This window comes from Pipra filicauda, unplaced genomic scaffold (assembly GCF_003945595.2).
Source record: "Pipra filicauda isolate LSUMZ 115617 unplaced genomic scaffold, ASM394559v2 scaffold1390_size29975_pilon, whole genome shotgun sequence".
NCBI lineage: Eukaryota > Metazoa > Chordata > Aves > Passeriformes > Pipridae > Pipra > Pipra filicauda.
In genome coordinates, this window is record NW_024103863.1 from 1 (window position 1) to 12,410 (window position 12,410).

Below are 12,410 nucleotides of genomic sequence, written 5' to 3' on the forward strand. Positions count from 1 at the left end.
GTCCAGCCCTGGCACAGCTTCCCAGGGCGGGGGGAGTCCCCATTCCCGGGGGGATTTAACACCCTGAGGATGTGGCACTTGGGGACATGGCCAGGGGTGGCCTTGGCAGTGCCGGGGGAATGGCTGGACTTGTTGGATCACAGGGATTTTCCAACCTATCCAGTTCTGTGATTCCACGAAGAGAATCACCCCTTTTCATGGAATTTTGGGCAGGAATCCCCGGCAGGGCCCTGCCCTGAGCTCCCCATGCCAGCAGGGACACCCCAAAGGGCAGGGGAGCCCTTTCCCTGCTCCCAGAGGGCAGGAGGAGGCCAAGCCGGAGCCATTCCCTTCTCCCAAGGTGCCCAGACTGAACCCAGCTGATCCTCCCCCAGCCCGGACACTGAACCAGTAAAACCAGTCCCAAGCGGCGCCAAACTGGGACAGGACGGGGACGTTACTGGGACGTACGGTCTGAGGCCTTCGGGGGCTTCGGGGGAGCAGGAAACTCATCTGGGGCACAAAGAAAGGCAGAGAGGTCAGGAAAGGCTGGAAGAGGAGCCTGGAAAAGGGATGGGGGGGGACGGGGAACGAGGGGGGATGTTCCTGGGATTTAGCAATGAGAGACAGGAGAGAGACAGAGAAGGAAAGGGAGAGGTTGGCACGTGGGATCATGGAATGGTGTGGGTTGGAAGGGACCTTAAAGCCCATCCAGGGACACCTTCCAGCAGCCCAGGCTGATCCAAGGCCTGTCCAAGCCCGTCACCAGAGGTTGTAGGATTGGGGTGGACCGGGATCTGAGCATCCCTGAGGAGCATTCCCTGGCAGATCCCAGCGGTGGGGTGGGATCCCACCTCCCTCCGGGCCTCTCTCTCTCTCTCCAGCCCAGCCCAGGAGCCGTGCTGGAACTGGGGAGGAGGGGACTGGGCACACTGGGCACACAAGCAGAGCCAGGCAGGCCCGGGGCAGGACACGGGCTGGGGGACACGGGGCTGGAGCACCTGGGCCACGTCCTGGGGGCTGATCCACGGAATTGTGGAATGGCTCGGGTTGGAAGGGACCTTAAAGCCCACCCAGTCGCTCCCAGGGACACCTCCCAGCAGCCCAGGTTGCTCCCAGCCCATCCAGCCTGGATCCTGTGTCCCTTATGGGGTGGGGGGTCCCAGGACACCCGAGATGCCCAAAGCCAGACAGGACATTCCCGGGGGGATCCAGGTGCCACCAGGCCTTGGCAGCAGGACATGCTCATGCAGGACGGGGCAGGCTCTGCTCCGGGCCCTCAGCAGCCCCAAAACTGTGCCCCAGCTCCCTGCCCTCCCACCTGGCACAGGTGACAGTGTCACCTCCCCATCCCTGTCACAGTGACACCCTGTCCATCCCTGTCACAGTGTCACCCTGTCCATCCCTGTCACAGTGTCACCCCCCCATCCCTGTCACAGTGTCACCCTGTCCATCCCTGTCAGTGTCACCCACCCATCACTGTCACAGTGTCACCCCCCCATCCCTGTCACAGTGTCACCCATGAATCCCTGTCACAGTGTCACCCCCCCATCCCTGTCACAGTGTCACCCCCCATCCCTGGTCCCCCGTGTCACCGTCCCTCCCTTGCAGCAACCCTCTGAGGGTCTTGGAACCCCCCGGGATGGGGAGAGCCCGAGCTGGGTCAGGGAGAGCTGGTGGATCTCACCCTTGTGGTGGGGATCCCACACTGGGACAGCCCCAAATTCCCCCATCCGAGGAGCACCGGTGGGGCACGGGGGGGATGTGGCACCTGCCGTCTCTGGGACACCCCCACTTTGTCCCCAACCCCACAGGGCACCGCCGCGGCCACCGCCAGGAGAGGATCCAAACCCCCAGCACCCACGATTCCAGGTTGGAGGGCTGTTCCCACCCAGCACAGGTACACGGGACCAGGGAGACCCCCGGACCCATCCCACGTGTCCAGGCAGGGACAGGTGACCAGTCCGTGGCCACCCCACGCCACCACCGACCTCCAGCCCCTACATGCAGCGACGCTCCCGGGCCATTGCATCCCAAAATCCGGATTGCTCCAGGGCCATGCATCCCAAATCCCGGAGCTGCTCCAGGGCCATGCATCCCAAATCCCAGAGCTGCTCCAGGGCCGTGCATCCCAAATCCCGGAGCTGCTCCAGGGCCATGCATCCCAAATCCCAGAGCTGCTCCAGGGCCGTGCATCCCAAATCCCAGAGCTGCTCCAGGGCCATGCATCCCAAATCCCAGAGCTGCTCCAGGGCCATGCATCCCAAATCCCAGAGCTGCTCCAGGGCCATGCATCCCAAATCCCAGAGCTGCTCCAGGGCCGTGCATCCCAAATCCCAGAGCTGCTCCAGGGCCGTGCATCCCAAATCCCAGAGCTGCTCCAGGGCCATGCATCCCAAATCCCAGAGCTGCTCCAGGGCCGTGCATCCCACGTCCCAGAGCTGCTCCAGGGCCATGCATCCCAAATCCCAGAGCTGCTCCAGGGCCGTGCATCCCAAATCCCAGAGCTGCTCCAGGGCCATGCATCCCAAAGCCCAGAGCTGCTCCAGGGCTGTGCATCCCAAAGCCCAGAGCTGCTCCAGGGCCATGCATCCCAAATCCCAGAGCTGCTCCAGGGCCATGCATCCCAAACCCCAGCCCCCTTCCTGCCCTTACCCTCCAGCTCCCCGCCGGGGGCCGAGATCTTGGACATGGCCAGGAAGGCGGTGCCCACGACGTCGTTGTGGGTCAGGCGGTCCCTGGGGCAGCACAGGGGACACTGTCACACCGGGGGGTCCCTCCGTGCCCATCCCACTGCCCCGGGCACGGGGAGCCCAACCCCACTCACCAGTCGGTCACACGGATCCGCATCCGCTCACACATGGAAGGGAACTGGGAAAAGAGACAGGGAATGGGGAGGGATGGTGGGATCGGGGGGTGGGGGGTCCTGGGGACACCAGGGAAAGGTGAGAGATGGTGGGATTGTGGGATCGGGGGGTGGGGGGTCCTGGGGACACCAGGGAATGGTGAGAGATGGTGGGATCAGGGGGGTGGGTTGCTCATGGGACACCAGTGCTCACCAGGGAATGGGGAGGGATAGTGGGATCAGGGATGGGGTGCCCAGGGGGACACCAGTGCTCACCAGGGAATGGGGAGGGATGGTGGGATCGGGGGGGAGGGAGGTCCTGGGGACACCAGGGAATGGGGAGGGATGGTGGGATCGGGGGGGAGGGGGGTCCTGGGGACACCAGTGCTCACCAGGGAATGGTGAGGGATGGTGGGATCAGGGATGGGGGATCCTGGGGACACCAGTGCTCACCATGGCCGGCAGGGTCAGGCACTGGTTCCACTGGGGGTTGGCGTTTTTCTCCAGGATCCTGGAGTAGAGCTGGAGGGGTGGGATGGAGGAGGGAACAGTCAGTGCTGCTCCCACCACCCCAGGAGCTGGGAAGCCTCAGGATCCCCAAAATCCCACCCCCATCCCATGGGTGACCCCGTGGGGCTCTGCAGCCCCCTCAGTGCAGGAGGCAGAGGATGCTGGGGGATGCTCGGGGATCTCCCCACCTCAGGACCACCAGAAGGATGTCCCAAGCCTGTGTTCCCCCCCCCAGATGGTGTTCCCATGGGAAGATCCATGGGAAGAGGAGACTTCCAGCCCCTCAGTGCTGCTGTGGCTCAAAGGGCAGGTGGCAGCTCGTGGGTTCAGCCTCTCCAGACCCGTCTGTGAGGCATCAGCACCAGGAAAAGTCCAGAGGAGAAACTGCTCTGGTGGCACCACACGGATCCCAGCATGTCACACACACACAGGGATAGGGCTGGGAATAGGGCTGGGAACGGGGCTGGGAACGGGGCTGGGAACGGGGCTGGGAACGGGGCTGTTCCACTGTCATCCCAGTCCCAGGGATCCCAAGGGAACACCCCACTGCCATCCCAGACCCAGGGATCCCAAGGGAACACCCCCCTGCCATCCCAGCCCCAGGGAACTGGGAAGGACTGTCCCACTGCCATCCCAGCTCTGGGAACCCAGGAATGAGTGTCCCACTGCCATCCCAGCCCCAGAGACCCTGAGGGAACACTCCACTGGTGTCCCAGCCCCAGGGAACTGGGAGGGACTGTCCCACTGCCATCCCATTCCCAGGGATCCCAAGGGAACACCCCCTGCCATCCCACCCCTGAGGATCCCAAGGGAACACCCCACTGCCATCCCAGCCCCAGGGATTGGGAAGGACTGTCCCACTTGCCATCCCAGCCCCAGGGACCCAGGAGGGACTATCCCACTGCCATCCCATTCCCAGGGACTGTCCCCCTGCCATCCCATTCCCAGGATCCCGAGGGAGCCCCCCCTTCCCCCCCAGCCCTGCCCGGGCCCCGCTGACCGTCCTGCCGGCAAAGGTGACTTCCACGAAGGGATCCACCAGGTTCTTCTTGTTGCTCTCGAAGCCGAAGATCTGCCGGACGTTGTCCACGACGGCGTCGTCCACTGGGAGCAGGAGGGGGAGACCCTGAAGCTCAAGGAATTCCGGGAGCGGCGTCCGCCTGGTCCCGGCTGCCCCACCGGCTTTTCCATCGGGGAGAAGCTCCCCAGGTGGACAAAACCAGTTTGCACCAGTGGCAGACCCATCTCCCAGCACATCACGACTGGTTGGTATGTAGAAGGTCTTTGGACCGAGGCTGTGGATAATTCCCTCCCCTGAGCCCGAATTCCTGCCCGGAACGCCGCGACGCCGAGGGATCCGGGGCGCTCCGAAAAGCCAAGGGGAACCTACTCTGGGGCAAATCCTCGGCTTTGAAGATCTTGAGGCAGAACTGGGCCCCCCGCAGGGTGACCCCGGTGGGGCGCAGCAGGTTGGCCTCGATGTCCTCCTTGTCCTCGGACACCTCCTTCTTCTCCAGCTGCAGGGGGGGACAGAGCGACAGGGAAAACTCAACCAGGCTTCCCGACAGGCCCGGGACGAGCAGGGAAACCCCAAAGGAGAGAGAAGTGTGGATTCCCCACCCCGGGAAGCGTCCAAGGCCAGGCCGGACGGGGCTCGGAGCAACCTGGACCTAGTGGGAGGTGGGATGGGATTGAAGGTCCCTCCCAGCCCGAACCAGGCTGGGATTCCATGGCTGGGATTCCACGGCTGGGATTCCACGGCTGGGATTCCACGGCTGGGATTCCACGGCTGGGATTCCACGACAAAAAGCAGCTCTTTGCCCCCGAAACAGAGGAAGACCCAAGGTGTGGCTTCCCTGGGAAGGGATGTTTGGCGGCCCAGGGAGGTGGAAGGGTGGAAGGTCCCACGGGATCCAGGGGGATACTCACAGGAGCTTCGTCCCCAGGCCCCAGCACGAGGACGCTGACCTTCAGGTAGCCCTTGGCCCCCGCGGAAAGATCCTCTGGATCGGAGAGCAGGAGCCACTTCCTGAGGAAAGCGTGTTCTGGGGGGGGGAAGAGATGGAGAGCCCTGAGCCGTGCAGGGAGGGGATCCAGGGATGCTCTGGGAAGGGTTTTATGATAAACACCACATTCCTTCAATATAGAACCAGGGAATGTGTCAGTTGGAAGGGACGTGGGAACAGGGAAGGAATAGGTTGCCCAGAGAAGCTGTGGCTGCCCCTGGATCCCTGGAAGTGTCCAAGGCCAGGTTGGACGGGGCTTGGAGCAACCTGGGATAGTGGAAGGTGTCCCTGCCCATGGCAGGGAGTGGGATTGGGTGGGATTTGAGGTTCCTTCCCACCCAAACCAGTCTGGGATTCCCTGGTGATGGACACAGGGACACATCTGGGTTTGTCCACGGAAGAGCCGTGATTTGTGTCCGCGTTTCCCAACGTTTGGCCCCCACAAAAAAAAAAGGGGGTTCCCAAAGCTCACTTGGCTCGGAGTAAACGGTCTCCACGTCCATCTGTGGGATGAAAGGAAAAGGGAATTCCGGAGTTCCTCCCGTGGGTCAGTGTGAGGGGGGACAGGGGGAGGGGGAAGGGGAGAGGGCACCGTACCCGGAACTCCCCGATCACCGAGTCCGGGCGGAAAGATCGGGAATCCACCACCTGGGGGGGGAAAAAAACACGAGGAAAGGGTCAATCCAGCCCCGACCCGCCCAGGACGGAGGATCCCACGGGATCCCAGGGATCCCCGGCACTCACGGTGATGAAGACGGGCGTGTCAAACAGCTCCGAGGGCGACTCGAAGACGTTGAAGAAGAAGGTCTGCGGGAAAGAGGGATCGGGGTTCGGGAGCCTCCCGACCGCTCCCAAGCCCCCAACTCCACGGGATGGATCCTCCCGCCCTCCAGGACACGGGGATTCCCTCCGGGACCTCGGGAAGGCGACGGGATGAAGGCAGGACCCGCCGTCCCCACCCCAACCTCCGGCCGCTCCGGGATTTTCATCCCTCGGGAAGCCAATCCCGGTGCTCCCGGGCAGTGCCAGGATAATGAATATTTATCAGGATACATCTGATATATTCTCCCAGTGGTGGTTTCTGAGGATTTGATCACAATCTTGCCCTGCTGGTGCTCAGAACAAGTAGATTTTGGAGGTGCCGGTGATTCCTCCACGGAATGGTCACGGGGTGATGACCATCCTTGACAGTACCAGTTGAGTTTGGGGCTCCAGCAGGTTAAAAACTACCTAAAACTCCTTCTCTATTTTATATAAACCTTAAAAAACTACGTATTTAACGAGGTTTACGTGCTACAAATCCATAGTTGATGGATCTTAAAGGCAGGGCTATAACAGAACATCCTTCCTGCCATCCTGAGCTTGCACGTGAGGATCGCTGATGATTCCATGGATTTATTGATGATGAGGGGATTGAGTGAACCATCAGCAAATTTGCAGATGACACCAAGCTGGGGGGGAGTGTCCATCAGCTGGAAGGCAGGAGGGCTCTGCAGAGGGACCTGGCCAGGTTGGATCCATGGGCTGATTCCAAGGGGATGAGGTTCAAGCAGGCCAAGGGCCGGGTCCTGCCCTTTGGCCACAACAACCCCTGGCAGCTCCAGGCTGGGCCAGAGGGGCTGGAGAGCAGCCAGGCAGGAAGGGAGCTGGGAGTGGGGATGGACAGGGAGCTGAACAGGAGCCAGAGTGTGCCCAGGGGGACAAGAGGGCCAATGGATCCTGGCCTGGAGCAGGAACAGGGTGGCCAACAGGGCCAGGGAAGTGATTCTGCCCCTGGACTCAGCGCTGGGGAGGCCACCCCTGGAGTGCTGTGTCCAGTTCTGGGCCCTCAGCTCAGGAAGGACATGGAGGTCCTGGAGCAGGGCCAGAGGAGAGCAACGAGGCTGGGAAAGGGACTGGAGCACAAGTGCTGTGAGGAGAGGCTGAGGGAGCTGGGGGGGCTCAGCCTGGAGAAGAGGAGGCTCAGGGGAGACCTCCTCACTCTCTGCAACTCCCTGACAGGAGGGGGGAGCCAGGTGGAATTGGGCTCTTTTCCCAGGCAACCATCAGCAAGAGAAGAGGGCTGGGTCTTGAGCTGTGCCAGGGGAGGGTTAGGTTGGAGATTAGAAAGAATTTCTTTGCAGAGAGGGTGCTCAGCCATTGGAATGGGCTGCCCAGGGAAGGGGTGGATTCTCCATCCCTGGAGGTGTTTAAGGACAGACTGGATGTGGCATCAGTGCCATGGGCTGGGAACCACGGCGGGGTTGGATCAAGGGTTGGACTGGATGATCTCGGAGGTCCCTTCCAACCCAGCTGGTTCTGGGATCCTCTCTCAGACGAGTGTCAGGTGAGTGCCAGCAGGGGATCTCCCTCACCTCGTCGAAGAAGGGGCTGTTCCCCTTGCGGATCCGGGTCCTCTTGGTGTGTCCGGCCGCCGTCACCTTCACCACGGGCCGGATGTTGATCCCGGGGAGCTGCCGGGCCTCGATCACCCGCACCCGGATCTGGGACAGGCACGGGGGGGGAGTGGGGATGGAAAGGAGTGAAACACCTCCCAGAGCTTCCCTAAGTCCCACCCCGACCGAGAGAAAACAAATCAAATCCCATCTCGGTTTTCAATCGGAAGTTGAGTCGAGCTTTCAAAAAAATTTAAGGCGATTTTTTTAAGCTCGAAGTTAAATCGAGTTTTTTAAAAATTGGAGGCGATTTTTAGATTCGAAATTAAATCCGATTTTTTTTTTTTTAAATTCACGGAATTTTAAGTTAGAAATTAAATCGGATTTTTAAGAACTGAATTAAATTTTAAAAATGGCATTAAACTGAATTTTTAAAAATTTAAGGCAATTTCAAAATTGGCATTAAATTGAATTTTTAAAAATTTAAAGCAATTAAATGGCATTAATTGCGATTATTATTATTACTATTAATTATTAATTAACTAATGCTCCAGGGCCACCTGTGAGGTGCTGAACCCTCCACAGGGACAAACTGGGGGGTTCTCAAGGGGCTCCAGGGGAGCAGCTCATTCCCATCCCACCGTTCCCATCCCATCCTGCCCACCATTCCCATCCCACCCCATCCCACCAACGATTCCCATTTCAGTCACCATTCCCATCCCACCACCCACTACCATCCCATCCCACCAACGATTTCCATCTCACCCACCATTCCCATCCCACCAACCATTCCCATCCCACCAACCATTCCCATCCCACCAACCATTCCCATCCCATCCCACCAACCATTCCCATTTCATTCACCATTCCCATCCCACCACCCACTTCCATCTCATTCCATCCCATCCCATCCCATCCTGCCACTCCTTCCATCTCACCCACCATTCCCATGGCATTCCACCACCCACTTCCATCCCATCCCACCCACCATTTCCATCCCATCCCACCAACCATTCCCATCCCATCCCACCCACCATTCCCATCCCACCCACCATTCCCATCCCCTCCCACCAACCATTCCCACCCCATCCCACCCATCACTCCCATCCCATCCCACCCATCACTCCCATCCCACCCCATCAACCATTCCATCCTACCAACCATTCCCATCCCACTCATCATTCCCATCCCAACCCATCAACCATTCCCATCCCACCAACCATTCCCATCCCAACCCATCAACCATTCCCATCCCACTCATCATTCCCATCCCAACCCACCAACCATTCCCATCCTATCAATGGTTCTCATCCCATCCCACCAACCATTCTCTTTCCACCAACCCATCATTCCCACCCCATCAACCATTCCCATTCCATCCCACCCCACCCACCATTCCCGTCCCACCCCACCCACCATTCCCATCCTATCCCACCCACCATTCCCGTCCCACCCCACCACCCCTTCCCCTCCCACCTGGAAGTCCTGGGGTTTGTTGGCCAGGGGTTTTTTGGGACTGCTCCTGCCCCTCCTGCCCCGCAGGCTGGGCTGGGTTTGGGGTCTGTGGGGCGGGGGGGGCTCCGAGCCGGGGGGGCCCGAGGACGACGACGGCTCCGCCTCGTCCCCCGTCACCCCGGGATCCTCCGGCTCCTCCTCCTCGGCCGCCTCTGGAGCGGGGACAGGGACACGGGATGTGGGAATGGGGCCAGAGAGCGGGATATGGGGAGAGGGACACAGGGATGTGGGAATGGGGCCTCCCAGGGTGGGATATGGGGACAGGGACACGGGATGTGGGAATGGGGCCTCCCGGGGGGGATATGGGGACAGGGACACGGGATGTGGGAATGGGGCCAGAGAGCGGGATATGGGGACAGGGACACGGGATGTGGGAATGGGGCCAGAGACCGGGATATGGGGACAGGGACACCGGGATGTGGGAATGGGGCCAGAGAGCGGGATATGGGGAGAGGGACACGGGGATGTGGGAATGGGGCCAGAGACCGGGATAGGGGGAGAGGGACACCGGGATGTGGGAATGGGGCTTCCAGAGACTGGGATATGGAGACAGGGACACGGGGATGTGGGAATGGGGCCAGAGACCGGGATAGGGGGAGAGGGACACCGGGATGTGGGAATGGGGCTTCCAGAGACTGGGATATGGGGAGAGGGACATGGGGACATGGGAATGGGGCCAGAGAGCGGGATATGGGGAGAGGGACACGGGATGTGGGAACGGGGCTTCCGGAGACCGGGATATGGGGACAGGGACACGGGGATGTGGGAATGGGGCCAGAGACTGGGATATGGGGAGAGGGACACGGGGACATGAGAATGGGGCCAGAGACCGGGATCTGGGGGGCACCGGGGGGGCTCTCACCAGTGCCCGTGTCCAGCTCGGCCGCAGCCGGGGCCGGCTCCGGAGGGGCCGCGGGCGGGAACAGCGGGATGGCCCCCGGGGGGGGCAGGTAGGACACCTGGAGCAGCAGGAACGCCTGGAAACAGGGAATGCCGTGAGACGGAGCACAGGGAGGGATAACGGGGGGCAAACTGGGACATGGGGGTGAGGGAATTGGGAAAACTGGCCTGAAACTGGGCTCAGACTGGGCTCAGACTGGGAGGGACAGGGCTCAGACTGGGCTCAAACTGGGCTCAGACTGGGAGGGACAGGGCTCAGACTGGGCTCAAACTGGGCTCAGACTGGGAGCCCCAACTGACAGAGACAAGGCTCAGACTGGTCACAAAGTGCGAGGGACGTTGGTTGGACTGGTCTCAAACTGGAAGCTGCCACTGCTCAGACTGGTCTCAAGTTGGGAGCCGAAACTGGGAGCTGAGGCTGCAGGGACATTGCTCAGACTGGTCTTAAACTGGGAGCTGCAGCTGCAGGGACAGGGCTCAGACTGGTCTCAAACTCACAGGGACAGTCTGGACCAGTCTTAAACTGGGAGCTCTAACTGGCAGGGACATTACTTGGACTGGCCTCCAACTGGGAGCTGCCACTGGAAGGGACAGGGCTCAGACCAGTCTCAAACTGGCAGGGATGTTGCTTGGACTGGTCTCAAACTGGGAGTTACAACTCACAGGGCCATTGCTCAGACTGGACTCAAACTGGGAGGGCCACTACTTACACTGGGCTCAAACTGGGAGGGCCATTGCTCAGACTGGGCTCAAACTGGGAGGGCCATTGCTTACACTGGGCTCAGACTGGCCAGGCTGTGGCTTGTACTGGTCTCAAACTGGGAGCCCCACCTGGCTGGGCCAGGCCATGGCCAAGAGTGGTCTCACACTGGGAGCCCCACCTAAACATGCACTGCCCATACTGGTCTCATACTGGGACCCCCCCCAGCCGTGCCCTGCCTGTGCTGGTGCCACCCTGGGATCCCACCCTGTGTTGGTGCCACCCTGGGATCCCCCAGCCCATCCTGGTGCCACTTTGGGATCCCCCAGCCCATCCTGGTGCCACTTTGGGATCCCCCAGCCCATCCTGGTGCCACTTTGGGATCCCCCAGCCCATCCTAGTGCCACCCTGGGATCCCCCAGCCCATCCTGGTGCCACTTTGGGATTTCCTTGCCCATCCTGGTGCCACCCTGTGCTCCCAGCCCACCCTGGTGCCCAGCCCAGACTCACCCCGGTGCCCTCCCTGCGCGTGTCCAGCAGCGGGAGGTTGAACGAGGCCGCCAGGCTGGGGGTGCCCAGGACATCCCGGAGGGGCACCCGGCACTCCCCCAGGAACCTGGGAAAGGGCACGGCTCAGCGGGGAAGGGGCCGCCCCAGGGACACCCAAACCCCTCCGGAGCAGGGAGCTGCTGGAGCAGATCCAGAGGGAGCCGTGGGAATGATCCCTGATCCCTCTGGAGCCAGGCTGGGAGAGCTGGGGGGGTTCCCCTGGAGAAGAGAAGGCTCCAGGGAGAGCTGAGAGCCCCTGGCAGGGCCTGAAGGGGCTCCAGGAGAGCTGGAGAGGGACTGGGGACAAGGCAGGGAGGGACAGCACACAGGGGATGGCTTCCCACTGGAAAAGGGGAGATTTGGGTGGGACACTGGGAAGAAACTCTTCCCCGTGAGGGCGGTGAGAGACTGGAATGAATTTCCCAGAGCAGCTCTGGCTGCCCCTGGATCCCTGGGAGTGTCCAAGGCCAGGCTGGACCTGGAGCAGCCGGGCTGGGGGGAGGTGTCAGCCGGGATCTCCTGTCCCGGGATCCAGGACCCTCCTCCCGCCCTCCCCTCACTATTTTTAGTCCCACCGAGCTGGCCCGGCCCCAAATCCCAGCCCTTGGCCCCCAGCCCAACAGCCAGGCCAAGGTTGGCTCCAGCTCTGGAAACGGGCTCAGGCCAGGCCGTGCTCCCTGTCCCGGAGCAGGAGCAGCAGCAGCAGCAGCACATTCCCAACCCTCCAAAAATAACCCCCTTCCCGGACTTTTCCCTTTCCCAGCAGCTCTCCCTCCCCACGGAGCTCCACACTGGGGGTCCCACAGGGGGATCCCCCCGTTCCAAAGGCAGCAGGGAGCCCCCCATCCCCGGGGAATTCCCGGAGAGGGGCCGTGGGGAGGAAGGAAGGCGGCGGCTCCGAGGGCTCCACCGCCCCTTCCCGGCGCCTCGGGAAAGGAGCTTGGCAGCCTCTTCCCACCTCCCGGCCAAGGAAGGGCCCGGCACAAGGACCCCTTGTGCATTCCCGGCCCTCCAACGCCGCAGTTTCCCCC

General features: G+C 61.5%; 1 protein-coding gene across 1 annotated transcript; it reads right to left on the minus strand.

Annotated features, from left to right (window-relative positions):
• Window positions 1-450: 450 nt before the first annotated feature.
• LOC113985745 (dysferlin-like) lies at window positions 451-12,225 on the minus strand (the record flags this gene model as incomplete). The annotated part of the gene is made up of 15 exons (XM_039378443.1): window positions 12,170-12,225; window positions 11,341-11,446; window positions 10,093-10,207; window positions 9,192-9,382; window positions 7,695-7,823; window positions 6,085-6,147; window positions 5,938-5,988; window positions 5,813-5,843; window positions 5,264-5,379; window positions 4,725-4,851; window positions 4,335-4,438; window positions 3,278-3,346; window positions 2,807-2,850; window positions 2,635-2,717; window positions 451-492 (listed from the first exon to the last, which is right to left on the minus strand). Coding segments are annotated over exons 1-15 (1,327 nt in total), but the record flags the coding sequence as incomplete, so codon positions are not given.
• Window positions 12,226-12,410: the final 185 nt, after the last annotated feature.